The following is a 25,888-nucleotide window of genomic DNA, read 5'->3' as shown; positions in this document are numbered from 1 at the left end:
TGACTGCATTGATGCCTAATATAGTGTCAGCCAAACTGAATTTTAAGGATGTGTCACGGGTGTCTAGTTCTGTACTTCCTTGTATACACTCTTCATCACTTCCACCACATGAATACAATGTTGAGAAGTGTTTTACCCAGACACTTTCCTCAAGGAACCTATCCCTCAATTTGGTTCCTTCTTTGGTGCCCCCTGCAATAAGCTTCCAGAACTATGATTGGTCTCGCGATTTGCATGCTAAAAGCAAATCCGGCCATACTTCCTCCTCCCAGCCCTTTTTTGCTAATTGGATGTTTTTTTTGTAAAGCTTTCTTTTATCCCTGGTAATATTTATTTGCTTCCGTTTGACAGCTTTTATTAACTCTGATTTGGCCTGATGACAGGCTCTGTTGTACCAAAGTCCTTGCCTCGGGCAATTATTTAGGCCCGGTTGAACTTTTTTTGTCTCTTTGGAGAGGATCTCGCTAAGCTGCAGCGTCAGTTTCCCATGCACTTCTATTACTGAAGGGGCCTTAGTATTGGTGGCAACTAATGGTGATATTAGTGTTACACAGAGGTCGCAAATTTTCTTGATGATATCCACATTGCCCATAACGGCAGGCCATTTTTAGGTCCTGCGGTTATTGGACTCTATGTGGTAATCAGATGGGTTGTGATCACGTGAGAGAATCTTCGTAGGGGACAAAAATAATGAGCCATGCACAGTCAAGACAAGGGGAAGGTGGTCACTTTCAATACGGTTTTCTACCTTCAAATCCAGGAGCATTGGCCATAGGCGCATAGAGACCAATATATAGTCTAAGTCGCTGACATAACAACCTCTCTTGAAGGTAGGTTACTTGAGCAATCTGTTGGTAAGCGCCCATTACCGGCGCGTAAGCCGTGTTCAATTGTAATTTTTAGCAGTTGGAGGGCACCTTTTGTGCAAGCTATAGCATTGCTTGCATCGGTACAGGGGATATTATTAGCATTATCTTCTTCCCCGTGAATATCTTCCAAGCCCATGACTGGTTCGAAATTCCTATTTAAGTCTCCACCTATAATAAACATGGTATTATGGTCTAAACTAGAAATAACACTATCCAACTGGGCTATTGTTTCTGATTCTTTATGTGTCGTTTGTGGTCTGTTATAGATATTGATAATACAAATTACTCGTCCATATATAATCCTGAGATTTTATAACCAAGATATCAGAACAACTAGAGTCTATTTGTTTAAAAGCAATGCCCAATGTGATTTTTACCCAGATTATCAGACCACCAGATGGAATCAATAGAATTTGCCTGTGCTACAGTGGTATTGGAATGTAACAGGGGCAGACAGATATTTGGGGGAGCGAAAGGCGTCTCTCAGTACTTTCGATAGCAGTTACAACTACGCCAATAGTTTCTGTAGCATCCTATCAATAGCAGTCAAACTTGGTAATGGGATAGTGGTACAGTTTTTCTGTCTGGTACTAGACCGTGTAGCCACAGGGGTATTTGTTCCCATGTTCAAAAGTCAGGAGCAAAAAAGTGGAAAGTACCTTGGGTTTAAGGAGAGTATCCGAATGGAACCGCTCAGCAAAACTAAGAGGGATGGCCCAGCCCAGCCTGGACAGCCACAGACGGCCCGCCCTTTGCCCGGGCTTAGCCCGGCGTCGGCGGCGCGTGTCCCGTGACGCAGAGGAAGCCGCGGTGTTTTAGCGCCTCCGGGCACGGAAGTGGGCGTGTGTGGGCGGTGAATCCCGCCGAGGATTCTGGGGGTTGTAGTTCCCCCGTTCTGCTGCCGCTTGATGGCTGTTAGCGGCGGCAGGGGGGAACAACAACCACAGGCAGCATGTGCTCACGGCGCAGGTTTGAGGGCAGCGTCGTAGTCCTGGTGGCGAAAAAGGGTGCCAAGTTCAAATGGCAGCGATAATCAAGGTCTCCCGCTCCACCGGGGGAGCCGCAGTGTTTTAGCGCCTCCGGGTGCGGAAGTGGGCGTGTGTGGGCGGTGAATCCCACTGAGGATTCTGGGGGTTGTAGTCCCCCCGCTCTGCGGCCGCTTGATGGCTGTTAGCGGCGGCGGGGGGGAACAACAACCTGAGGCAGCATGCGCTCATGGCGCGGGTTTGAGGGCAGCGTCGTGGTCCTGGCGGCGAAAAAGGGTCCCAAGTTCAAATGGCAGCGATAATCAGGGTCTCCCGCTCCACAGAGGGAGCCGCGGTGTTTTAGCGCCTCCGGGCGCGGAAGTGGGCGTGTGTGGGCGGTGAATCCCACCAAGGATTCTGGGGGTTGTAGTCCCCCCGCTCTTCCGCCGCTTGATGGCTGTTAGCGGCGGCGGGGGGGGACAACAACCACAAGCAGCATGCGCTCACGGCGCGGGTTTGAGGGCAGTCTCGTGGTCCTGGCGGTGAAAAAGGGTCCCAAGTTCAAATGACAGCGTAAATCAAGGTCTCCCTTTTTAGTTTCCATCCAGCACTGAAAAGACATTCCTGCATAAAAGGTGTTGAGGACCTTTTTTTTCCCCCCACTGCTTACCACCTGTGCTTCCCCACCACCCATCCCCTCCCCTCCACTACTGTGCCCCCCTGAGGAACCCTCCCTACGTTACTAGGCATAATCGTGTCTATAGGCGTGCCATCCGGGAGAATTTACTAACACACTACTTATTTATTCATTGCTAGAGTGCTGGAGAGCTAGAGAGCTATTTTTTTATTGGCACATTCTCATTGCACATTGATTCCTTCACTTAAATCTTTTTTCCGCGTACTGCCAAGTATGCAAAAAGATAAAGCAGTAAGCACAAGTTCTAGCATTCGTGAAGATACAATGGTGTATGCTAGTAACTTGGGGAAAGTTAACAATATTGAAGTCACTGCTGTAATGGTCCCTTCGAGTATTCTGAGCAACTCGAGCATGTCGGGTGGGGAGAGCAGTGACCCGCAGCTGGATATAATAACAGTTCCAATCAGCAATAGATATTCAGCTTTAACAGCAGCTGAGGAGCCGGAAGCACCTTCACCAGTAGAATCACCAGCACCAGAATTGAATGGGGATAACCAGAACTGTACAATTAGTCCAGAAGGAAGAGCATTAGAGAGAGATTTCATTGGCTAGTATCTTATTGGAGCTGAAAAAAGATATCAAAGAGCGTTTTGAGGTATTAGAGGCTAACCAATTGGGTATACAAGCATCTTGCTCTGAACTAGCTCAGAAGCTGGACGAGGTTACTGCCCGCACAAAAATTCTGGAGGAAGAAGTTAGTGCTGTTAAACAGGATGTTGTGAAAAACACAACTGAGATCTCAAATCTGGGGAAACAAACCAAATGCTAAGAGATGATATAGAGAGAATTGGGAATCATTCTGCAGGAATAATATAAGATTCTTAAATATTCCTGAAAATGAACAAGGGGCTGACATGAAGACTTTTATAATCTCTCTTCTACAGAAAACGATTTTGAAGGACAAGGAGGAGATAAACCTTGAGAATGAAATACAGAGAGCGCACAGAGCCGTTTCAACGTAACACACAGAGAACCAAACCAAGAAATATCTAGGTAAATTTCCTTTCCTATAACATCAAGGAGGAGATACTTAGTAGTGCATATGTGGTTAATGGCTACTCCTTTCTGGCCAGGTCGGATGTATGTAAGGTTACAGAACAAAAGCAGTGGAAGCTAGGCGGAAAGATGGAAGAGCTTCGAAGGCTGGGAGCGAAAGTGCTGTTAAAACTCCCGGCTATGCTCCCCATATTGTGGAATAGTAAAATGTATAACTACCGCTCAGTGGAGAATGTTGAGGCATTAATAAGTAGAATGAGCAATGAGAATGCGCCAAAGTAAAAAATATTTAACTTAGTCAACGTAAAATGCCGTCCCTTATTATTTACGGCTGCATTGCTTCACTGGGGACGTTTGCTGGTTGGCATTATTGGACACAATGCAAACTCTTTAAACTTAAGTTTTGACTCCCAAATTTTCATCACATCTTGCACCACAAACAAATGTGCAGATCCGGGCTCTTTATAATGGCTACCTTAGGGAGAACTGCACAACACTTTGATACCCAACAGTTCGGATTGCCGCAGCTACCAGGAGCAAGCAATTAAAAGTTCTTTATTCGAAGAGGTCTGGAATTATAAACTGACCCTTGTGCCTAATATTAACAGGTTTCTGCTACTGGAAGTCATGTGGTAAGACCATGAGTATTTGTATTGGCAAGCTGCCGATGGCCAGATAATATTTTTAGCTCTGCTTGCGAGATCTAGTGCCCCATCTGCAGAAAGCCCTGATAGAAATGAAAATATGTTATGAACGCCCTAGACAACACGCTTTCCACAGTTTATGAGCGAGTGTAGAGATTGTCTCATAGATTCTGCCTCCCCTCCACTCCAACCATTCTACTGTTGTGTGATGACCTCTAACATGCTCATGCCCTGTGTTAGGAATCATAGGAGGATAAGATCACAACATATATTATTATACATGTAGTCCCGCGCTCTTCGCGAGCGGGACTTCCAAGATGGCGCCCACGACTAGACCGCCAGAAAAGGACACAGGTGGTCTAGTCTTTCCGGAAGAGGCTGTGGTGATCCAGCAGGCGGGGAAGCAAGAGACGGACGCAGAACTCAGGAAGACATTCAACGCGGACCAAGAGGACCACGGACCTGGTGAGACCGGACTTCCAAGAAGACGCCGAGCTGAGCGAGAGCCCCACAGAAGAACCGCCTAGAGGCAATGCGCGCGAGTCAAGCCGACCCGAGGAAGAAAAGGAGGGCGGCAGGACATTAACTGCCACGGCCCAGGAGGGTCGTGGCCTTAGGCGAGTACCTTTCTTAAGTTTCCTCACAATGGGTCGGTGGAGGTCAGGAGTGTAAACAGCACCCGACTACAACCCCTTCAGTCCACACCGCTCCCCACCCCTTTTTTCTTACCTCAAGCACCAAATTTCCTTTTCTCGTTCTGTCCACGTGTGTTTGGGGTGTTGGTGGCAGTACAGTCCCTAGTGTAGAATCCCATTACTGAACCGGCCATTGTTTTTGTTGTTCCCGAGGATAACAGCGTTGTATAAGACCTCCTCATTCTGGATTTCCTGCCAAATAGGGAGAGAAGAAAAATAACCAACCACTTCATTCCTGGTGGAAGAAGTTTTAACACAGCCCACCCTGAGGTGTACGGACTGGATTGTACGGACTGAACTGTCCTCAAGAACCCTCCCCTTGTTCCTTACCCTAAGTTAATTATTCAAAGACAAAACCCCCTTTTTCTTTTGTACCCTTTCTCCCCAGAATTCCATATAATTTGAACTGTAGCTTTACTATAATACAAAAATAAGCATAACTCCACTCTTATCCTGGCACTTCCTACAGCTGGGGATCACAGTGGTGTCAGAAGTGGGATTGCGTAATTGAGAAAAATGACCCAACCCATCACCATGGAAGATATGATCGCCCAGTTAGCCGAGAGACAGAGACACCTGCAGTTGGTTATGGAACGCCAAGCCCAAGAAACCCAAAAGGAAAGAGAAGCCTTCCACTCTACCTTGAAAGAGCAAGCTACCCTATTAGTTACAAACCAACAAGTCCAGGACACAGCCATCCTAAGGCTCACTGATGCCATATCCACAGCCAGGGTCCATCCTAATATACCTAGTTCCGTCCTCTAAAAATACCAAGAAGGGGAGGATCCCGAATATTTTTTCGTGAATTTCGAGAGGGTGGCTACAATTGCGAGCTGGCCTCCTTAGCGATGGGGCCAATACATACCCCCCTTCTATCTGGGGATCCACAGGCTGCCTATCAGGCCGCCAACCCCTCTGGCCTTACACCCTACCCCGAGATAAAGAAAGCAATCCTTGAAAGGCTGGGCTGTGACAAGGAATATTACACGTCGAAGTTCCGCAAAGAAAAATGGAAGGCAGGCGACAACCCCAGAGCCCTCTATTACCGGGTTAGACACTTGGGAGAAAGGTGGTTACAGCCCAGCCACTCCACCATGGAGGAGGTCTCGGAAAAAGTATATTAGGGACAATACCTAGAGGCCCTTCCTGTCAACATCAGATCTTGGTTGAGACAACATCCACACTTGACTGTACAAACGGCGGTGGACCTGGCCTGTGCCTATCATTGATTCCCGTTCTTTAAAGTCCAACATGTGAAAACCCCTCCATCCCTACCCCCCAAAACATCCTTCCGACAGACTGAAAGTAGAAGTGCCAGTGTAGGGAGAGGGCTGACGAGAACGCCAATGCAACCATTTCCTCCGACATCCGGACCTCAGTGTTTTAGGTGTCTGGATTGGGGGCACATAGCTAAAAATTGTCCACTTAAAAGTGAAACGACAGAACCCATGGAAGTCGGTTGGACCCGGGGAAGGGTGCTAGCTACAGGGGGAACGAGACCCTGCTATAGAAAAACAATCCGTCTAAACGGCCGGTCTATTGATGCTATTTTAGATACCGGGTGTCACCACACGATAATATCAAAAGAGCTGGTTCCTACGAGTCACATTAAAAGCGAAGCCCAAATACAAGTGTCTTGTGTTCATGGGGATGTCCGACTGTACCCTGTAGCCAATGTCCTCGTGGACATCGATGGAGATCCCCAGATACGACAGGTCGGTTTAGTCCCCACTCTTCCCGAGAAGGTTATATTAGGAACAGACCTGCCCCGGTTCGGCAAGTACCTGGCCAAAGTATCTAGAAAACCCCCTGAGACAGAGTGGCTACAAGAAGCCCCCTTTGCCACCTCTGAATTCCCGCGAAGCAAAATCAAGGTCCCAAAGTCCAGATCAGAAAAGAAGAGGGAGCGAGCGGATCATGCAAATTCTTTGTGTTCCCCTGTTACCGGTCTCCTTTCCTTCCCAGAAGAGAGAGACTAGCCGGCCGGTAGTTTTCAGACGGCTCAACGAGACGACAGCACTCTAACTCAGGCCTGGAGTCAAGCCCACAAAGAGGAACCTAACAAGGTAGGCCCCTACTTTCTTGTTAAAAAGGGGTTCCTTTATCGGGTCTGTGGGGCTCCCAATTCACGTAAGGAACAACTACTGGTTCCCCTTCCTTTCAGAGAAAAAGCTATGCACATAGCACATAGTCAGGTTGGGGGTGGTCACAACGGGCAAGAACATACACTGCGGTATTTATTAGAGAGGTTCTACTGGCCTGGTGTTTATAGGGAAGTCGCTAGGTTTTGGACATCCTGTCCCAGGTGTCAGCTAATTAATCCGTCTACAGAGAAAAAAGCCCCATTAAGACCCTTACCAATAATCGATGTACCCTTTACATGGGTAGGTATGGACTTGGTTGGTCCTCTCTTGCCCTCATCCCGGGGACACAGGTATATCCTTGTGGTGGTCGATTTTGCCACCCAATACCCCGAAGCGATACCACTAACAAGCATGACCACCGTGGTAGTTGGCCAAGTAATGATTTCTTTTTTTTCAAGGGTCGGATTCCCCTCAGAGATCCTAACCGACCAGGGAACCCCCTTTATGTCCAGATTAATGAGAGAAGTTTGTACCTTACTGGGTATTCACCAACTCCGTACCACTGTCTACCATCCCCAGACGGACGATTTGGTAGAACGGTATAATCGAACCATAAGGACCATACTCAGAAAATGCATCACGGATTCAGGGAAGGACTGGGATCGAAATCTACCATTAGTGTTGTTTGCTATACGCACCCATGAACAGTCGTCAACCGGGTTCAGTCCCTTCGAGCTTGTCTTTGGCTGTAAACCCCATACCCTCCTAGACATGACAGTGGAACAGTGGACTGAGGAAGAAGAGGAAGGAAGACCTCTGTTGACATATTCCACAGCTCTAAAAAAAACTTAACATCCCTGTGGGAGGAGGTACACCAAAATCTTGAAAAAGCCCATCACCAGCAAAAGACAGCTTATGACAAGAAAACACAAATCTGCCAACTGTAGGTCGGAGATAAAGTACTTGATGCCAACCTCAGAAAAGAAATTATTAGCAACATGGCAAGGTCCCTATACCATCACCAGTCAGGTAACCCCTGTCAAGTATAGAGTGGCTATACCCAGAACCAGAGCCAGAGAGCAGGTATACCATATTAACTTGCTAAAGAAATGGGAGGACCCACCCCCTTAGGTTAGAAACACCGTGGCGTCAGTAAACCACATTACTTGTACAAAGATCCTAGAGATACCTGATTATCCCTTAGCTTCCTCGTCTGTAGAACGACCCAATGTAGGGGAAATGCTCACTACAAAAGAAAGGACACAATTGTTTAATGTGTTGGTTAGTTTTCCAGGTGTATGCTCCAACACTCCGGGGAGAACAACTCTGGTCCACCATAACATAAGAACCGAAGCAGGGACAGTTATAAAGTTAAAACTTTACTGCATACCAGCCGCCAGATGACAGGCTGTGGAGCAAGAGATAGACTCGATGTTACAGGCAGACATTATAGAGCCCTCCCAGAGCAACTGGTGTTCCCCAGTAGTGTTAGTGCCCAAGCCGGACGGTAGTCTAAGGTATTGCATTGACATCCGCCAACTCAATGCGCATTCCAAGTTCGACAGTTATCCTATGCTAAGAGTTGATGAGCTCGTAGAAAGACTTGGGGGAGCCCGTGTGATGTCCACAACAGATCTGACAAAGGGCTATTGGCAGATTCCACTTCATCCCACTGCCAGAGAGAAAACAGCTTTCTCCACTCCCTCCGGGCTGTATCACTTTAATGTCATGCCCTTTGGACTGCACGGAGCACCCGCCACTTTTCAGAGGTTAATGGACATCCTTCTACGAGCCCATCACCAATACGCAGTAGCTTACTTGGATGACATTGTGGTAAACAGCCCTGCCGGGAGACACACTTAGACCATCTAAGGTGCATCTTCTCATCCCTTCACAAAGCGGGTCTAACCCTCAATCCCAAGAAGACCACCCTAGGAACCAATCACATAGAATATTTAGGATACTCCATTCAAAATAGAACTATACAGCCACAACACAGTAAGTTAGAAGCGATACAGAATATACCACGGCCAGCCACAAAAAAGGACATACAAGCTTTCCTTGGACTAGTTGGTTATTACCGACGTTTTATTCCGAACTTTGCATCCTTAGCTTGTCCCCTAACTGACCTCCTAGCACATAGATACCCCAATAACAGAGTAGAATGGGCAGATCCCCAAGAAAACAGTTTTCAGACCCTAAAAACCCTGTTATGTCAAGCTCCGGTTTTAATGTGTCCCAATTTCGAAAGACCCTTTTTCCTACAAACGGACGCTTCTGACCGTGGACTAGGGGCGATCCTCTCATACCTGATCAGAAGGGCGAGTTAAGGCCCCTACTATATCTCAGTTGTAAGCTACTCCAACGAGAGATCCATTATTCCACAATGGAAAAAGAATGGCTGGCAATCAAGTGGGCCATGGGATCCCTGCAATATTACCTGTTAGGACACTCTTTCTTTTTGGTTACCGACCACGCCCCTCTCACGTGGCTTGCCACTCACAAGGGCACCAACCCTAAGATTCTCCGGTGGTTCCTCTCCTTACAACCTTTTTCTTTTCAGACCATTCATGCCCCTGGACGAGCCCAAGGGAATGTGGATTTCCTCTCCCGTTTTCCATCAAGCACATGGCCCGAACGTCCATGCCTGGAAGAAGAGCAATGTAGTCCCGGGCACTTCGCAAGCGGGACTTGCAAGAAGGCGCCCGTGACTAGACCGCCGGAAAAGGATACAGGGGGTCTAGCCTTTCCACAAGAGGTTGTGGTGATCCAGCAGGCGGAGAAAAAAGAGACGGACATAGAACCCAGGAAGGCGTTCAACGCGGACCGAGAGGACCAAGGACCTGGCGAGACCAGCAGGACACCGGACTTCCAAGAAGACGCTGAGGTGAGCGAGAGCCCCACAGAAGAACAGCCTAGTGGCAACGCGCACAAGTCAAGCCGACCCGAGGAAGAGGGTGGCAAGGCTCCAACAGCCACGGCCCAGGAGGGTCGTGGCCTTAGGCAAGTACCTTTCTTAATTTTCCTCACATGGGTTGGTGGAGGTCAGGAGTGTAAACAGCACCCAATTACAACCCCTTCACTCTACACCACTCCCCACTTCTTTTTTCTTACCCCGCGCACCAAATTTCCTTTTCTTGTTCTGTCCACGTGTGTTTGGGGTGTTGGTGGCGGTACAATCCCTAGTGTAGAATCCCATTACTGACCCGGCCATTGTTTTTGTTGTTCCTGAGGATAACAGCGCTGTACAAGACCTCCTCAACCTGAATGTCCTGCCAAATAGGAAGAGAAGAAAAATAACCAACCGCTTCATTTCTGGTGGAAGAAGTTTTAACATAGCCTACCCTGAGGTGTACGGACTGGACTGTACGGACTGAACTGTCCTCAAGAACCCTCCCCTTGTTCCTTACCCCTTGTTCATTATTCAAAGACAAAAAAACCTTTTTCTTTTGTACCATTGCTCCTCGGAATTCCATATAATTTAAACTGTAGCTTTACTATAATAAAAAAATAATCATAACTCCACTCTTGTCCTGGCACTTCCTACAGCTGGGGATCACAGTACACCAATTGCTTCAGACCTTAGACACTGCACATAGTTTGTTTGCATTTAATAAGATTAGATTAGAATACTTGTAGAGTGCATGGCTGCCTCGGCAATGAGGAGTCCCAGCACTAAAGCAGGACGAAGTGGGAAACAGGTGAGGAGTTAGCCTTGAGAGAAAAGCCAGGTCTTCACAAGCCTTCTGAAGACCTGGTGGTCAGAATTGCTGCAAATGTGTAGAGGGAGAGAATTCCATAAGGCGGGGGCCTGTCGCCTGAAGGAGTGGCCGCCTGATCTGGTCCTTCGTATATGTGGAATTCTTGCAAGAAGCAAGTTTGCGGAGCGCAGAGCTCGAGGTGGTAAATAGTGGGCGCACAGATCGCTACGGATTTCTGGGCCGATACCTGTCAGGATCTTATGCGTAATACAGAGCGCCTTGAAACGCACTCGATGTTCAAGGGGCAGCCAATGCAGGCGGTGGAGGAGGTTGGAGACATGGCTGTACTTGGGGAGGGCGAAGATGACACATGTTGAAGCGTTCTGGACCCACTGCAATCGATTCATCACAGACTTATTAGAGCCCAAGAGAAGCACATTGCCGTAGTCTAATCGGGCCAGTATAGAGGCTTGGATGATCAGCTGACGCGTTTGAGCGTCAAATAGACGAAGTATAGGCTGAAGGCCACGCAGTAGCCCAAAACATTTCCCGGCCACTGATTTGGCATGCGTCTCAAAGTTGAGGTCTTTGTCAAACATAATACCCAGATTTTTCACTGCGGATTTAGGGGCAGGAGAGGTTCCAAGGGCAGGAGGCCACCGTTCATTATTTCAGAGATGGGCGTCTTTGCCAACCAAAAGAATCTCAGATTTGGCTGAGTTCAGCTGCAGGAAGTTAGCTGTCATCCACTCTGCAATGGCCAATATGTCTTCTTTAAATTTCGCTCTATCCTGGCTAGGATTGTTTGACAGGGTGCTCACCAGTTGGGTGTCATCTGCATATGACAGCAAAGGAGATTCCCTGCGCTGTGGCCATCCGCGCCACTGGGCTCATATAGATATTAAAAAGTGTGGGGCTCAATGCTGATCCCTGAGGGACCCTACAGCGGAGTGGGTGGACACGGGAGGAAAAAGGGGCAGCTATCACTTGGAAAGTCCAGTCGGCCAAGAAGGATGAGAACCACAATTTCGCGTTGTTGCTGACCCCTATCCCCTCCAGACGGTGGAGCAAAATTTCATGGGATTCTGTGTCAAATGCCACGCTCAGATCCAACAGAACCAGAGCTGAGGTTCTGCCGGCATCCGAGGCGGACTGCAGTTGTTCCACAACCATCAGCAGTGCAGACTGGGTACTATATTGTGGTCGGAAACCATTCTGGGAGCTATCTAGTATGGAATTAACTACCAGAAAGTGAGTTAAAGTCGAATTCTCATGAGCTTCCAAAATGTAGGGAGGAATGGAAGCAACAAAATTAGACGATAGTTTTCTGACTTGGATGTGCCCAGTGTTGATTTTTTTAAGTAAGGGGACCACTTTTGCATGCTTCCAAGATTGTGGAATCACCGCCGAAATAAGGGATAGATTGAGCAGCTCCAGACACTCAGGCAAGAGGCCCTGTTGAACTTTCCGGAAGGTGTCGGGTCTTAAGGGGTCATCTGGGATCCTGATTTTATTTTGACCACCAGTACTTCCAAGTCTTTAAGAAGAATATTGGGTAATGACATAAGAGGGACGAACTTTGTGCTTCTGTACATGTTCCTCCCGGTGACGCTGGGTGTTACGCCGTGATCGAAATTATGGTAAGTACATTCCACCATCTCCAGAAAGAAATTCGCCAGCTCTTCACATTGTTGGTTGGAAGATATAATGCTGCCTGGGAAACCAAATCCTTCAAAAGGGGGAATATGGTTTTGTTGTGATTAATACTTGAAGTGATCAGGCTGGAGTAGAGAGCTGCCCTAGTTTTATGCACCAATTTATGGTAAGACTTGATTGCTGATCTATACTGTATTTTAGCCTGGGAATCATATGAACGCCTCCATACTCTTTAAAGAACCTTGCAATTTCTACTGGCTAGGGTCAGGTCCTCGTTGAACCAGGCGTTAGCCTGAGCACCTTTAGAGTGGGTGAGTTTGAAAGGGAGGCAGGTGTCCAGTGCTTGGGTTACGCACCTATGAAAGAGCGCATTAGCCTCTTCAATATTGATGGCTTTATCTGGTGGCAGTGTGCTCAAGGCTGTGAGGAGAGCCTCCTGGTCAAGTCTGTGCTAAGGCCGATTAAATTAAGTGAGCAGGTTTGACTGGGGCTTAGGGCCAGCTATCGTTAGCCACATTAAGATGAGAAAGTGATCTGTCCAGATCATAGGGAGAGGTGCTTGGACTTCCAATGACTCAAGATTTGAAAAGATCGGGTCAAGGCGATGCCCAGTGATATGCGTAGACCAATTGAGTCAGTTGGCAGGCTGCCAAGTCCCCAAGGAATCTAAGGATGTCCGAGGATTCCAGCTGGAGGTTCAGGTCACCAATGATATTAAAATTGGCAGTGTGGAGTGCTAGTACCATGATTGTATTTGCCAGGGCTTCTCTAAAAGTTTTAGATGGACCAGGTGGGCGAGAAATGAGTAGGCCAGAGAGAGCGATTTTGAAAAGCGCACTCTCGCAGTCCGGTATGTCTTGGGGGATAAGGCTGCACAAGAGAACTGATTTATAGATGATCGCAATACCACCCCCTCTCCTCCAGTTCTATTTAGTTCTATTGCATATCCTGTGGGGAGGGCTAGTGCCGGTATAGCCACAGAAGCCTCGGAAAGCCAGGTTTCCGTTGGAAAAAGGACCTCAGATGACCAATCCTGAAGGAGGTCGAACACCTCAGCATGGTATTTAGTCAGGGATCGGCAGTTGATTTTCAGAATGGTATATGTCTGAGCCCTAGAACCTGAGAGTATAGGGTGACCACGAGGGTTAATCCCGAAGGTACATTATCCACAGAGGGTAGGGAAATCGTCTGGGTCCCAGCTGTGAGTCCCGCAGGCACCCACTCCTTGTAAGGCAAGTATTGCTTCACGGGAGTAGGCTAGTCTTTGCGCCTCAAAAGAGGCAGAGTCTCTTGCTCCTGGCAACATCTTAGGCGCTGTCGAGTCCTAGTAGAGCAGCGCTGCGCAGGTGGTGGGCGCGCGAATAAGGACTCAGGACACGCTGTTGGTCTCCGCGTGGTCCGGACAAATTCCGTGGCCCCGCCTTTCTTTATTTAAAGCCTACGCGGTCGTGACGTATCACGCCCGCGTTAACGCGCTACTGCGTACGTGACAACTCTCCCGCACGCATGCGGCTTCTTGAACATTACATCCCTTTCAACCTTTATTAGAATTCAAAACTTCAGTAACTGACACAGGCAACAGCCCACCGCAAAAGTCTTGGCAGTTCAAACAGTTATCAAAAGACACCAGGCATGGCTAGAACAATAATCAAAGTGGCCGGCAGGCCTGTTACCAGTTTATGTCGCAGGTGCGGCCACCTCAGCCCACAGCAAAGTCCGCCAGTTGCGAGGAGGGCGCGGGGTTTCTTCTCAGTCCATAGCCCGCGGCCTCTCCCCTGAACAGGACTCTTCGTGGCGCGTCCGACGGGGCCGGGACAGGCGACGAACATTCCCCTTGAGTCTGAGGGCTGTCGGAGTTCGCTGTCTCTGGACTCGGTGAGCTTGCCTCTGCTCTCTCTCCCGAGCCTCTTGACACCGCCGAGGACGCCGGGGTGCCGGGGGTGGAAGGATTCGGTCCTGGGGAATCTTGTTCTTGGCGACTCCCGGCGGAGGCCACTGCCCGCTTGAAGAAAGAAATGTTCCTGGTGACACTTTTGCCGTTTCTCTGGGCTGTTACCATCGTGCCGACCGACGAGTGACAGTCCATGGCTGGGGCTCATAGGGGAGCCGGAACTTGCTCCCTGGGAATCGGTCTCGCACATAGACCCAGTCTCGCTCCTCGATCAGGGAGTCTCTGCCCCGGCGCCTGAAGCTGGCATAGTCGTTTGAGCGCTTCGGGTTGGTTTGGGCGAACTGTGGGTTTGCTCTCGTTGGAGTCCCAGTGCGGTGGTGAGGAATGGTATCTCGGACTATTCGGCCCATGGTGGAGGGTCCCGGGGCCGCGGTGGTGGTGCGATGGGGCGTAAGTCTATATTCTCGTAGAAAAGTGTACAGGGCCCTCTCAACCGGTGTCTCCTCTGCTTGGGCAATCCGTATTACTTTATTCAGGGTCCTCATAAACCGCTCCACTTCTCCGTTGGCCTGAGGCCATCTGGGGGTGATTTTCCGGTGGTGGATCCCCCACTCATGGAGGTAGTCCGCAAGTTCTTGGCTTTGAAATGGGGGCCCGTTGTCCGTCTTAATTTGTTCGAAGATTCCGTGTGTGGCGATTATTTTCTCGAGTTTGGTGATCACTTCCCTAGCGGTTAGTGAGGTTATGATCTCGACTTCCGGGTATCTGGTGAGGTCGTCGATGACGACGAGCATGTGGCGACCGTCTGGAATGTGGCCGAAGTCGACACTCACTCGCTCCCAGGGTTTTGTCGGTTCGTCTTCGGTGATGACTGGTGCCGGGTTGTCCGCCGGACCTGCCGCCTGGCACCAGTGGCACGCTCTCACCCACTGCTCGACCTTCTCATCCATCCCGGGGAACCAGACTTTCGCCCGGAGCCTGCTCTTCGTCTTCACGATCCCTTGGTGGCCCCGGTGGGCAAGTTCTACGGCCTGTTGTGACAGACTTGCTGGCATGACGATCCAGGGGCCCCCGGAGGAGACATCCCTGTGTGTCCACTGACAGTTCATCTCTCACTCTGAGGATAGCTTTGAGGATTCCTCGTGCCTCCGGGGTTCGTTGACTCAGAGAGTTGACGAGTGATTTCCAGTCACTACTTCTGGTAGGCTTAATGGCCAGTTGGAGGGGCTCGTCGCCGCGAGTCGCGGCCACGATTTGATCGAGACTGATTGGCAACGGCCTCGATCGCTCCAGAATGTTCCTGACGTACTCTTCCGTGTCCTCGACGTCTTCTCTTTCTTGGGTGGTCGCTGCCCGAGGATGCCGGGATAGGTAGTCAGCCGGGTTGTTCACTCCGGTCTTGAACTCCAGCCTGTAGTCGTATTCCTGGAGCTGCAGGATCCATTTTTCAATCCTCGGGGGAGGCTTGGATACCGAGCCCCTGAACAGGGGAAGCAGGGGTTTATGGTCCGTGAATACGGTGAAAGGATGACCGTACACATACACATGAAAATGCCGGCATGCCCAATGAATCGCGATGGCCTCTCTTTCAATTTGTGAGTATCTCTGTTCAGTCTCCGTGAGGGAGCGGCTCGCGTAGGCTATTGGCACCCAGTCCTCTCCGTTTCGACTCTGGGTCAGTACAGCTCCGAGCCCATGGGGGCTGGCGTCCACAGCGATGTTCGTGGATTTAGTGGGGTCGAAATAGGACAGGGTGGTGTCTGCTGACTGGGCGGCCTTGGTGTTTTGGAACGCCACCTCTTGTTCCTCTCCCCAGTGCCATGGAGTGGTGGTCTTCGTGAGTTCCCTCAGCGGTCTGGTGATGTTGGAGAGGTCGGGGATGAACCTTCCGCAGAAGTTCACCATCCCCAGAAAACTTCGTACCTCCGACACGTTGGTGGGGGCCGGTGCAGCCTGCACATCTTTCACCTTCTCTGGGTCCGGGCGACCCCTTTATCCGAGAAGGTGTATCCGAAGAAACTGATAGTATTCCTCAGGAACTGGCATTTTTCCCGATGGAGGGTGAGGCCTGAGTCTCGGATCCTCTGTAGCACACTCCTGAGTCTTCGGTGGTGCTCTTCGATGGTGTCGGCGTAGATTAAGAGGTCGTCGCTGACGTTGAGAACCCCTGTTATCCCGCTCAGCACTTCTCAGATGGTGTTTTGAAACACTTCTGCTGCACTCGAGATCCCAAAATTGAGTCGCCGGTATCGCCTCAGCCCGACGTGAGTGGAGAATGTCGTGATATACCTGGAGTCGGGATGTAGGGGCCGTTGGTGATAGCCCGATCTTAAATCGACTTTAGAGAACCATTTTGCTCCGTTCAATTCTCCTAGTATATCGTCTATTGTGGGCGTTAAATGTCTTTCTCGTTTGACGGCGGCGTTAGGTAAATGCATGTCTACGCAGATGCGTACTTGGCCTGGTTGCTTGGGTTTTCACGCCACTACAATCGTCGACACCCAGGGGGTGGGGCCGCTGACCTTCTCGATGATTCCTTGCTTTTCGAGGTTCTCTAGTTCCTGTTCTACTTTCTTTCGGAGGTGAAAAGCAATTCTTCGATGGCGTAGGGCTACTGGCTGAATGGATTTGTCAATATGGAGGGATACTTCCTTCCCTCTGAGGCACCCGATCCCTTTGAAGACATCGTCGAATTCCTCGATGATAGTTTCGAGTTCTTCTTCTAAAACTGCCATGGCGAAAGATATAAGGTGGAGTTCTTCTGCCGTTTGACCACTCAGCAGCATTCCGCTACCTTCCTTGGTGACATAGATCATGGACGACGCCTTTTTGTCCTTGTGGTGGATGTCTGATTGGAAGCATCCTACCAATGGAATGGGATCTTTTTGTCCATAAGCGAAAACCCTGATTTTCGCGGGTTGTAGGCAGGGTTTGTTCCGCAGTTGTGCGTAGACATTGGCGGCCATGAGTTCGATTGACGCCCCAGTATCGATGGTTGCTCGCACTTCTTGGTTCAGAATATTTACTCTGCACTTCGGTAGCCGTCGGTTCTTCTTATGTGGATGGCTGATCGCGAGCACAAAGTGTACAGGGTAGCTCGCCTTGTCGTCGTCCATATCCTTGTTCTCCGGCCTTTCTTGCACTGTGTGGGCCGTCTCTGATTTGAGCTTGGACGACCTGCATACCGAGGCAAAATGGTTCATGCGCCCGCATGATCCGCATTTCCTTCCACGGGCTGGGCAATCTTTTGCTCTATGCGGCACGCCACCGCAGTATCTGCAGTCTTTCGGGCGATCTTGAGGCCTACCTCTCCCTGCGGGGCGTTGTTTGGGCCGCACTGCGTTGACGTGTTCAGCCACGTGCACTTGTTCCGTTTTCGCGGGCCTGTGCAGAGCCGCCTCCATGTGGGACGCTCTTGCTTGGGAAAGTTCTTTTGAGCGTCCCAGCTTGAGGATGTCCACCAGTGGTTTGCCGTCCTCTTAGAGGATCTTCACCCTCAGTTCAGAGGAGTAGCATCCCTGAATGATCTGCCCCCGGATCTCCTCTTGCTCGTCACGGAAGCCGCACGTGCTCGCCAGTTCTTTGAGGCGGCCATGGAAGGAGTCGAGCGACTCCTCCGTTTCCTGTCGCGCCTGTCGAAATATGAACCGTTCGTAGTCCTTGCTTTGCATCGGTTCAAAGTGGGCATTGAGCGCGTTGAGGAGAGTGATGTATGTGTGAGGGGTGGCTTCTGTCAGCGTCTTGTAGATACGATGGATATCCTTCCCACCGAGATGTAAGAGTAGCGACCTGTGCCTCTCCCTGGCCGTGCCGGCTCCTTCGAAGTAGAAGTGCAGCCTCTCAACCCAGTCTTTCCACCGCGGGGCAAGGGCCGCCGGCGCACCATCAACCGAGAAGGGCTCGATGGGCGGAATGGACGTCATGATGGGTGGAGGAGGGGCGATGATCCGCGCTCCGGCGGGGTGCAGGATGCAGGGCCGACAGGCAGAGGTGAAGCAAGGGGCAGCACCTCGTGAGTTCTTCAGACCCTCGTCGCCATTGTCGAGTCCTAGTAGAGCAGCGCTGCGCAGGTGGTGGGCGCGCGAATAAGGACTCAGGACATGCTGTTGGTCTCCGCGTGGTCCGGACTAATTCTGTGGCCCCGCCTCTCTTTATTTAAAGCCTACGCGGTCGTGACGTATCACGCCCGTGTTAACGCGCTACTGCGTACGTGACAACTCTCCCGCACGCATGCGGCTTCTCGAACATTACAGGCGCATCCGCTGCGTGTCCACTGCGTGTCCACACTGCGGCGCCATTAAATGTCACGGGAGCTCAACAGGCTCCACCTGGGTTGGGCTCTGATCAGCACGAAGGCACTGCCAGAGGCAGGAAGTGAGCAACGGATCACGCGAACAGTAAAAAGCAGTTTGAGCGCAAGGTAGGCTTGTAGTAAAACTTTTTTATAAGTGCGGTTTTAGCAGCAATTGTGGGTGCAATAATTAAAACTTTAAAATAGCAGTTCAACAACCGTTCCCCCAACAATTCCCAAAGCAATACACCCAGCTCAGTCTTGCCGCGCATCCGCGCTGCGGTATTCATTAAATGCCATTGGGGCTCAGCAGGCTCCACCAGGGCTGGGCTCTGATTGGCTGAGGACCAACCAATCAGTGTGAAGGCACTGTCAGAGGCAGGAAGTGACCAACGGAACACACGAAGAGTAAAAAGCAGTTTGAGTGCAAGGTAGGCTTTTAGTAAAAAAAACTTAAAAGTGCAGTTTTTAGCAGCATTTGTGGGTGCAATCATTAAAACTTTTAAAATAGCAATTAAACAACCGTTTCCCCAACAATTCCCAAAGAAATACTCCCAGCTCAGTCTTGCCGCGCGTCCGCGCTAAGGCGTTCATTAAATGCCACGGGTGCTCAACAGGCTCCACCTGGGCTGGGCTATGATTGGCTGAGGACCAACTAATCAGCGCAAAGGCACTGCCAGAGGCAGTAAGTGACCAAGGGAACACACGAAGAGTAAAAAGCAGTTTGAGTGCAAGGTAGGCTTTTAGAAAAACATTTTCAAAAGTGCAGTTTTTGCAGCAATTGTGGGTGCAATCATTAAAACTTTTAAAATAGCAGTTCAACAACCGTTCCCCCAACAATTCCCAAAGAAATACTCCCAGCTCAGTCTTGCCGCGCATCCGCGATGCGGCGTTCAATAAATGCCATTGGGGCTCAGCAGGCTCCACCAGGGCTGGGCTCTGATTGGCTGAGGACCAACCAATCAGCGTGAAGGCACTGTCAGAGGCAGGAAGTGACCAACGGAACACACGAAGAGTAAAAAGCAGTTTGAGTGCAAGGTAGGCTTTTAGTAAAAAAAACTTAAAAGTGCAGTTTTTGCAGCAATTGTGGGTGCAATCATTAAAACTTTTAAAATAGAGTTCAACAACCGTTCCCCCAACAATTCCCAAAGCAATACCCCCAGCTTAGTCTAACATTTAATAACATACCCTCTTAGACATTCTGCACCATAAAAGTTGTCCACAGTTTTGGGTTGTTCCATAAAAAATGTACAGATTCTATTAAGGGTAGATGCATGTTTACTTTGAGATGCACATTCGTTTAGCCTTGCAATTTTTAGCCACCGTCTTTCCTGGTAATAAATTGTTAGAACAGATTGCCAGCCACGGTCTCAATGTTTGTGTCTCTAGATTGGTCTGCATCAACACATAGGATGCTCCAATCTTATTCACATATGAACACCAGTGGCTTCTGCCTCGGAATGGGGGGTAGAATGGGGGGTAGATAAAAAATAAAATAAAACAACCTTTCTGCCGCATATCTCTCCCGCCACCGCACACCTCTGCTCCGTCTACTGTGCTGGAAGCACTGGAAGCACCCAAGCTTCTGGACTATCGCAGTCAATCACGACGCTGCAGGAGCAGCGTCGTCATTGGTCCGATGATGGTCAGGCAGTGCCCGGGGAGGCTGGGCATGTACTCCACCAGGCTGTGCAGCACAGCCCAATGAAGAACATGACAATGATGGTTTGACCAGAAATAGAGGGCGGGCCAAACTGTCATGTTGACTTAGAAGAGAGCAAATCACTCCCCCATGCTCTGGCGTCACACAGTACAGCCCCACCCTGACTCCCGCATATAAAAATAAAATGATAATAACGTCCTGTTATTATCATTTTCTTTTTTTTTTACACTGCTGAAATAGCAGTGGGGCAACGCTGATAAACACTCCTTATTTAGGTGTCTCTTGATTTGCCAGCTGCGAATTGCAAATACGTTTTCAGTCACTAAACCTGTTTAAGAGACTGTGTAAATGACTAGCTCCACTAAGAACACCTTGGATCTTTTTGAACCAAAGTGGCAAGGAGACCTCAGACAAAGATTAACAGCTACTCCACAGATGCCAGAGTCATCTGGCGGGAGCCAGAGTGAGATCCCCCTTGGCACCACGCAGTACCATGAAAAGGCTAAAAGTATTGCATTTTAGAACTCTGTTCTGTACTTTTTCTCTGTTACAACACTTTACTGCATGAGTTCAAACAGTATCTCCAAATGAAATAACCACTGCATTTTTTATACTTACATTAAAAATATATAGTACAAAACTTGAAGGAGGCAGTTTTCCAACAAATAAACCAAAAAGTAAAGAATACCATTCTTAAATATGTAATTTGGTAACAATTGCAACTATAAACAATCAAAGCATGCCCATCATAAGGTTCTACAAATCCAATCACAATTAATTTCTATCTGATAAGATTTCTTATATGTCCTCCTATAGACCTTCGACAAGCATTACATTTTTTATATATGAAACAATGATGTGAACTTACCTCTTTAAAGTGTAGTACAGAACAGCTGTTATTGAAACAATGATCAAATAAAAAGAACTATGTACAAAAGAACATCTATACCAAAGGACCAACAAATTACACAGGTGAGTCTCCTACATTGAATGATTGTATAACTTTAAGTTAAGTGACATATATGTATGTTTAGATGATTGTATGTCTGATGCTGAGAAGGGGTTAAAGTAGGTCTGGGTCTGTATTACATAAATTGACTCAGGGGCACAACAAGTGTTTGCACCTAGTTTTTGTGCTCCTGGTGTACTTTGTTATTATAATAGGGGTGACAGACAATTATGTGGTGTTTACAATAACATGCAACATGCTACCACAAAAATAAAGTTGGCACAATCATAGTTGGTGTGTCTGCTTAGTTGCACAGGGGCAGGGGCATGGTCATAAAAATGAATTGTTTTACTATGGTGTTCACATTTGATGATGGTGAGATTATGTTTTTTTAATAGAGATTATAAACAATCTATTTTAACACTAAAGCCCACTCCTGTCCATGCCTGTAGTAATGCTTGATTGTCCTTTACTACAATTCGCATTCCTGGTACATTTAATGAGTGAAGTTTCCCATCTAGATTAAGAATATCATGGTAAAGGAGCCCATAGACCCCAAGACTCGCTTATCTATAGTGCTCCATTTAAGGTGACCAGATTTTTAGAAGCAAAAACCGGGACAAGGACTGTGCTGCCGGTCAGAAATCAATAAATGCTTCAATTATTTAAGACTTTAGATGTGCATGTGAAAGGGAAGCACACTTTTTGCTTTCGGTAGGTTGACCTGACCTTTGTCCCAAAAACTGGGACATACAGTTAAAATTGACAAAAGCATTGAGACACCGGGACAGTCCTCTGAAAACTGGGACTGTCCGGGGAAATCCGGGACGTCTGGTCACCCTAGCTCCATTAGATGAGAAGATGTCATTAAGGGCAGTTGTAAGTGCACTGCAGCCACCTGACATGCTGGTTCACAAGTTAATTTTTGTGAACGCAGAGCAACAGCCCACGTGGCGGAGTGAAGTTGCTTGAACATAGATTGCAGAATCAGATGTTTTTACAGGATTACATTGCAGAAGGCATTGGAACATTACATTAGAAGAGCTTAATATAAGGGTGCATCAGGGTTGTCTTTGATTAGTGTGCTGGGCTATACAAAAAAGTGATAGATGGAATGCCTGAATTAAGCTCAGCCACTGGTAACTAGTCAGCGCTGCATCCCATACCATCGTTCTTTTGTTCACAATGCCTCCTTAGATTAGACCTAGCCATATGTAAAATCAGCCTTAATTCTGCTTCAACTGGAAGAGTTTAGCCTGTACTGCCAAGCCAGGTCCTCTCTGAACTGGAACTCAAGTAACCCAAGGCTGGTTTTAGCCTAACCGGGCCTCCTCATTAGAGTGCAGCTTGGCTTCAGGGGCACAGTGCGCTAGACTAAGCATTTGCAGCCTGTAAGAATTGGATTGCTGGTTGAGGGGAGGGAACCTTACTCAGGCACAAACCATAATCCTTCTCAGGGTGAAGTCACAAGCAAACCTCAAAGTAACATGTGACCTCAAAGTAACACATTTAACCCTCTGGTAGTTGGGCACAGGGCAGTTAGGCTTAAGTTAGAGGCAATGTGTACAGTATTTGTGCAACACTTCAACTGTAGTAAAGTGAAAACACAACACACAGAATCCCACAATAGATTAGAAACAAGTATGCTTTAATAAATAAAACAAGATAAAATTACAAAAACCCAACCAGTAAAACCGGAGATATGCAATTTTAAAGATTACATTTTTTAAAACTGACGCAGCTCTAATAAGATTAAGTGGCTAGCCTATGTTGAGTAATCACTCTATGACCTCGGTCTAGGCACTTTTTGGGAACAGCCTTCTTTAATCATGTTCACTGCAGCTCCTGTTGTTAAAGCTAGAAACTGGGAAAGAGCTATTGCTCAGAATAAATTGTGTTTCTACAGGCAGTTACACAAGGATTTTTCTACAGTGCCCAAGGCTGAGTAATTTTTAAACTTTATTTGTCCAGGGCATGCATGCTCACGTTATTTACAATATAAGTACAGTACCTTTCTGACAGCAGTGTTTTTACCAAAATGGGTTTGCCTAAGGGCAAGGTCCATTTTGTGACAGTCATGCATGTTATCTGACGAGACAGAGGAAAATCTGCTCTTTTTTTGGTCAAACTATTCTGGACCAAGGGCCAGGTGAATTGTCCCTCTGTCGTCTACTGGAGATGTCACACAGCACTAATACTTTTAGAATTTGCAAAAGCGTTTCTTCAGTGTGGTAGTGACGGCAGTATCTGAACATTTCTATCTAATGAATTTTCTATGTACATGTTTCAGTGATATGAAATGGTTTGCTATAATTGCACTTGGATGAGCGTGAGCATTGTTCTGCTAGCTTAATGATTTTAATTGATATTCTGTTTTGCATTTATTTTATGATTTGTAGGGCTTTTAATTTGTATAAATATATTTAGTATTGATTTTTGCCTTATTGAGCATGTTTTGATAAATTGTTTGACAATAAAACTATGTTGTTTGATCTGTCAATATACTTGGAACTTGAATTGGCTTTGTTAAAATTTCTGAAAATTCAAGGGACATGTTCTTCCTCCTTTTTGAATCACAAGAAATGATGAAGATTTTCCAGAAAGCTTTGCATGCATCCTACTTATTAAAGATAAATGTATTATTAGAAATACTGAGGATGAACTCTTTATTTGTGATGTCAGAAATAGCAGTAACAAATTATAAATCATTATGTTATTAAATCTCCATCTACTAAATGTCTTAACTAAGAACTAGGATCAAGGGTGATAAGAGGGTAATGATCAGAAATGCACATTGCACCAATTCTAAATTTAATTTAATAGCTAGTTAAATTTTTGCTGGTGAAAGTACAATTTATCCTAGTTTGAGAATCATTAAAAAGCAAGACAACTGTTTATTCCCTAGAATCAGGATGTAAAATATTTCTCTAAGAATCAAAGGTAGATTTAATGGCAGACTGAATTGCATTTTGTTGATCACCACAGTTATAAGTACAGACCGATTATCATAAACACATTCTTGAGACTTTAGCCTAATATTAAGGGCCTTATTGCATAAAATTACTACATTACCTTTACACATAAAGCAGGGGAAACAACAAAACCAATGCCAAGCCATTGTCTTTTGAGCTTTAAAGCCTTACATTTATTTCGGGACCATTAGTTATTTAGATCAGGATTTAGAGTTTGGCGTTAGGGTATTCTATCACAAATATGACAGATATCCTATGTGCCTTAATATACGTATCATAGGATTTAGTGCACATTTAATAAGGCGACTGAGATGTGCGTTATGGAATTCATCTGCCAAACTCTAAACCAAGCCTTCAGTTAACCTTGTGTGATTAATCTGGAGGTAATTAATTACAGGTTCCTATGTAAATATTTCTCAACATTTACAATGAATTAATATAATCAGTTCCAGTCAATGTTTGTTTTAATTTTAGCGTATGTTTGCCAGTTTTCTGCTATTTTCAAGATTTTTTCGACTTTTTTTTATAATGCTTGTATGCTATTTGTTCATCTAATGTTTTTTACGGGGTGCTCCTCTGTAACCCTCCTCCTCTTCTTCATTAATAACCACCCCTGAATACCTTTAAGCTTAATCCTTTTTATTTACTGTTTCCTTACATTTCTTTTCGCTGCTCTTTTTTTTTGTTACTTGGGATGTTTTTGTTATCCAGATATAATTACCCTCAGACATTGGTATCCAAAGATAATAAAACAAAAAATAACCTGTCACCCTTTAAAGATCCACCGTCAGAACAGTGTGTTTGTAATAAGGCAACACAGGCATTCAATCTACTTGAACGTGACAACAACTTTTGTCTTTTAATTAGGTTACGCAATCATCTGACTTTACACAAAACAATACAAAAAATGTTTCATTAAATTACAATGGATTTCAAAGAAAATAGTATTACAATCTATAAAAGCCCTAGGACAAGCACATGTTTAGCAATATCTGAAGCATCAATAACAAATATTTTCCATACAATAACCAAAGTTGGCTAGAGAAAGAGGGAAGAAGAGACAAAAAAAGAAAAGACTGAAAATAAAGGCAAGATTCAGAGGACAACTGGAAGTGTTAAATTATTACTTACTTTATCACTTACACATTAGTCCTTATCCGAGTTCTGTACTGGTCTGGGAATGCAGCACTCATAACGGTTGTATGAATGGTCGTACTAAAAACAAATAATACATTATGTGTCATAGGATGAAACAAGAACAAAGACACTCACACACTCTTAATTAATAGAGCCAGTAGTGCCATATGAAATAGTACCACTCCCAATTCAACTTGACTAGTGGTTCTGGTGTGCTCAATGCTTCAAACCTGTTATTTGTCAACTTGTTTTATTATCCTTATAGAATTTGTTACAAACAAGACAGGAAATGTCATTGGACAATATAAGTTTAGTTTCCCGAGTGCTCCCTTCTTTCATAAAAAATGGGGCATCTTTCTGCATCAAAAAAGGGACATGTGCATAAACATGTGCAGTCTAGTCGGTCATAGAAATCCAGCCCTTCATATCAGTTAGAACCTATAGTTTTGGTCCCTTACCCTTGCCACACAAACATGCTATGTGACAAGCTGCAGCAAAGAAGAGGTGGACGGTGGGCTATTTAAAGGACAGGGGATTGCAGTATGTGCAGTGTCTTAGTTCAGTAATTTAACTGCACTGCATTGTCCCATCGCCTTCCTTTGCCTGCATGGTAGGATTTCTCTATTAATACTTTCATTAGTAACATTTACAGAGTAGCGCAAGAAGTGCATGCTCAGA

General features: G+C 47.0%; 1 protein-coding gene across 2 annotated transcripts in view; it reads right to left on the bottom strand.

Annotated features, from left to right (window-relative positions):
- The window catches only part of NAAA (N-acylethanolamine acid amidase), a 393,144-nt gene that overhangs the window by 17,490 nt on the left and 349,766 nt on the right, over positions 1–25,888 (bottom strand). Inside the window, exon 10 of one of the 2 annotated variants that reach the window (XM_086961778.1) lies at positions 25,205–25,288. In XM_086961778.1, coding sequence (XP_086817904.1) covers positions 25,213–25,288 — 76 coding nt within the window. In that variant the 3' untranslated portion in view covers positions 25,205–25,212. The remainder of the gene's footprint in view (positions 1–25,204; positions 25,289–25,888) is intronic. The other variant, XM_086961779.1, reaches the window with a different exon arrangement.

The sequence above is a fragment of the Lissotriton vulgaris genome, chromosome 3_1, assembly GCF_964263255.1.
Source record: "Lissotriton vulgaris chromosome 3_1, aLisVul1.2, whole genome shotgun sequence".
NCBI lineage: Eukaryota > Metazoa > Chordata > Amphibia > Caudata > Salamandridae > Lissotriton > Lissotriton vulgaris.
This window is presented reverse-complemented; position numbering and strand designations above follow the sequence as displayed.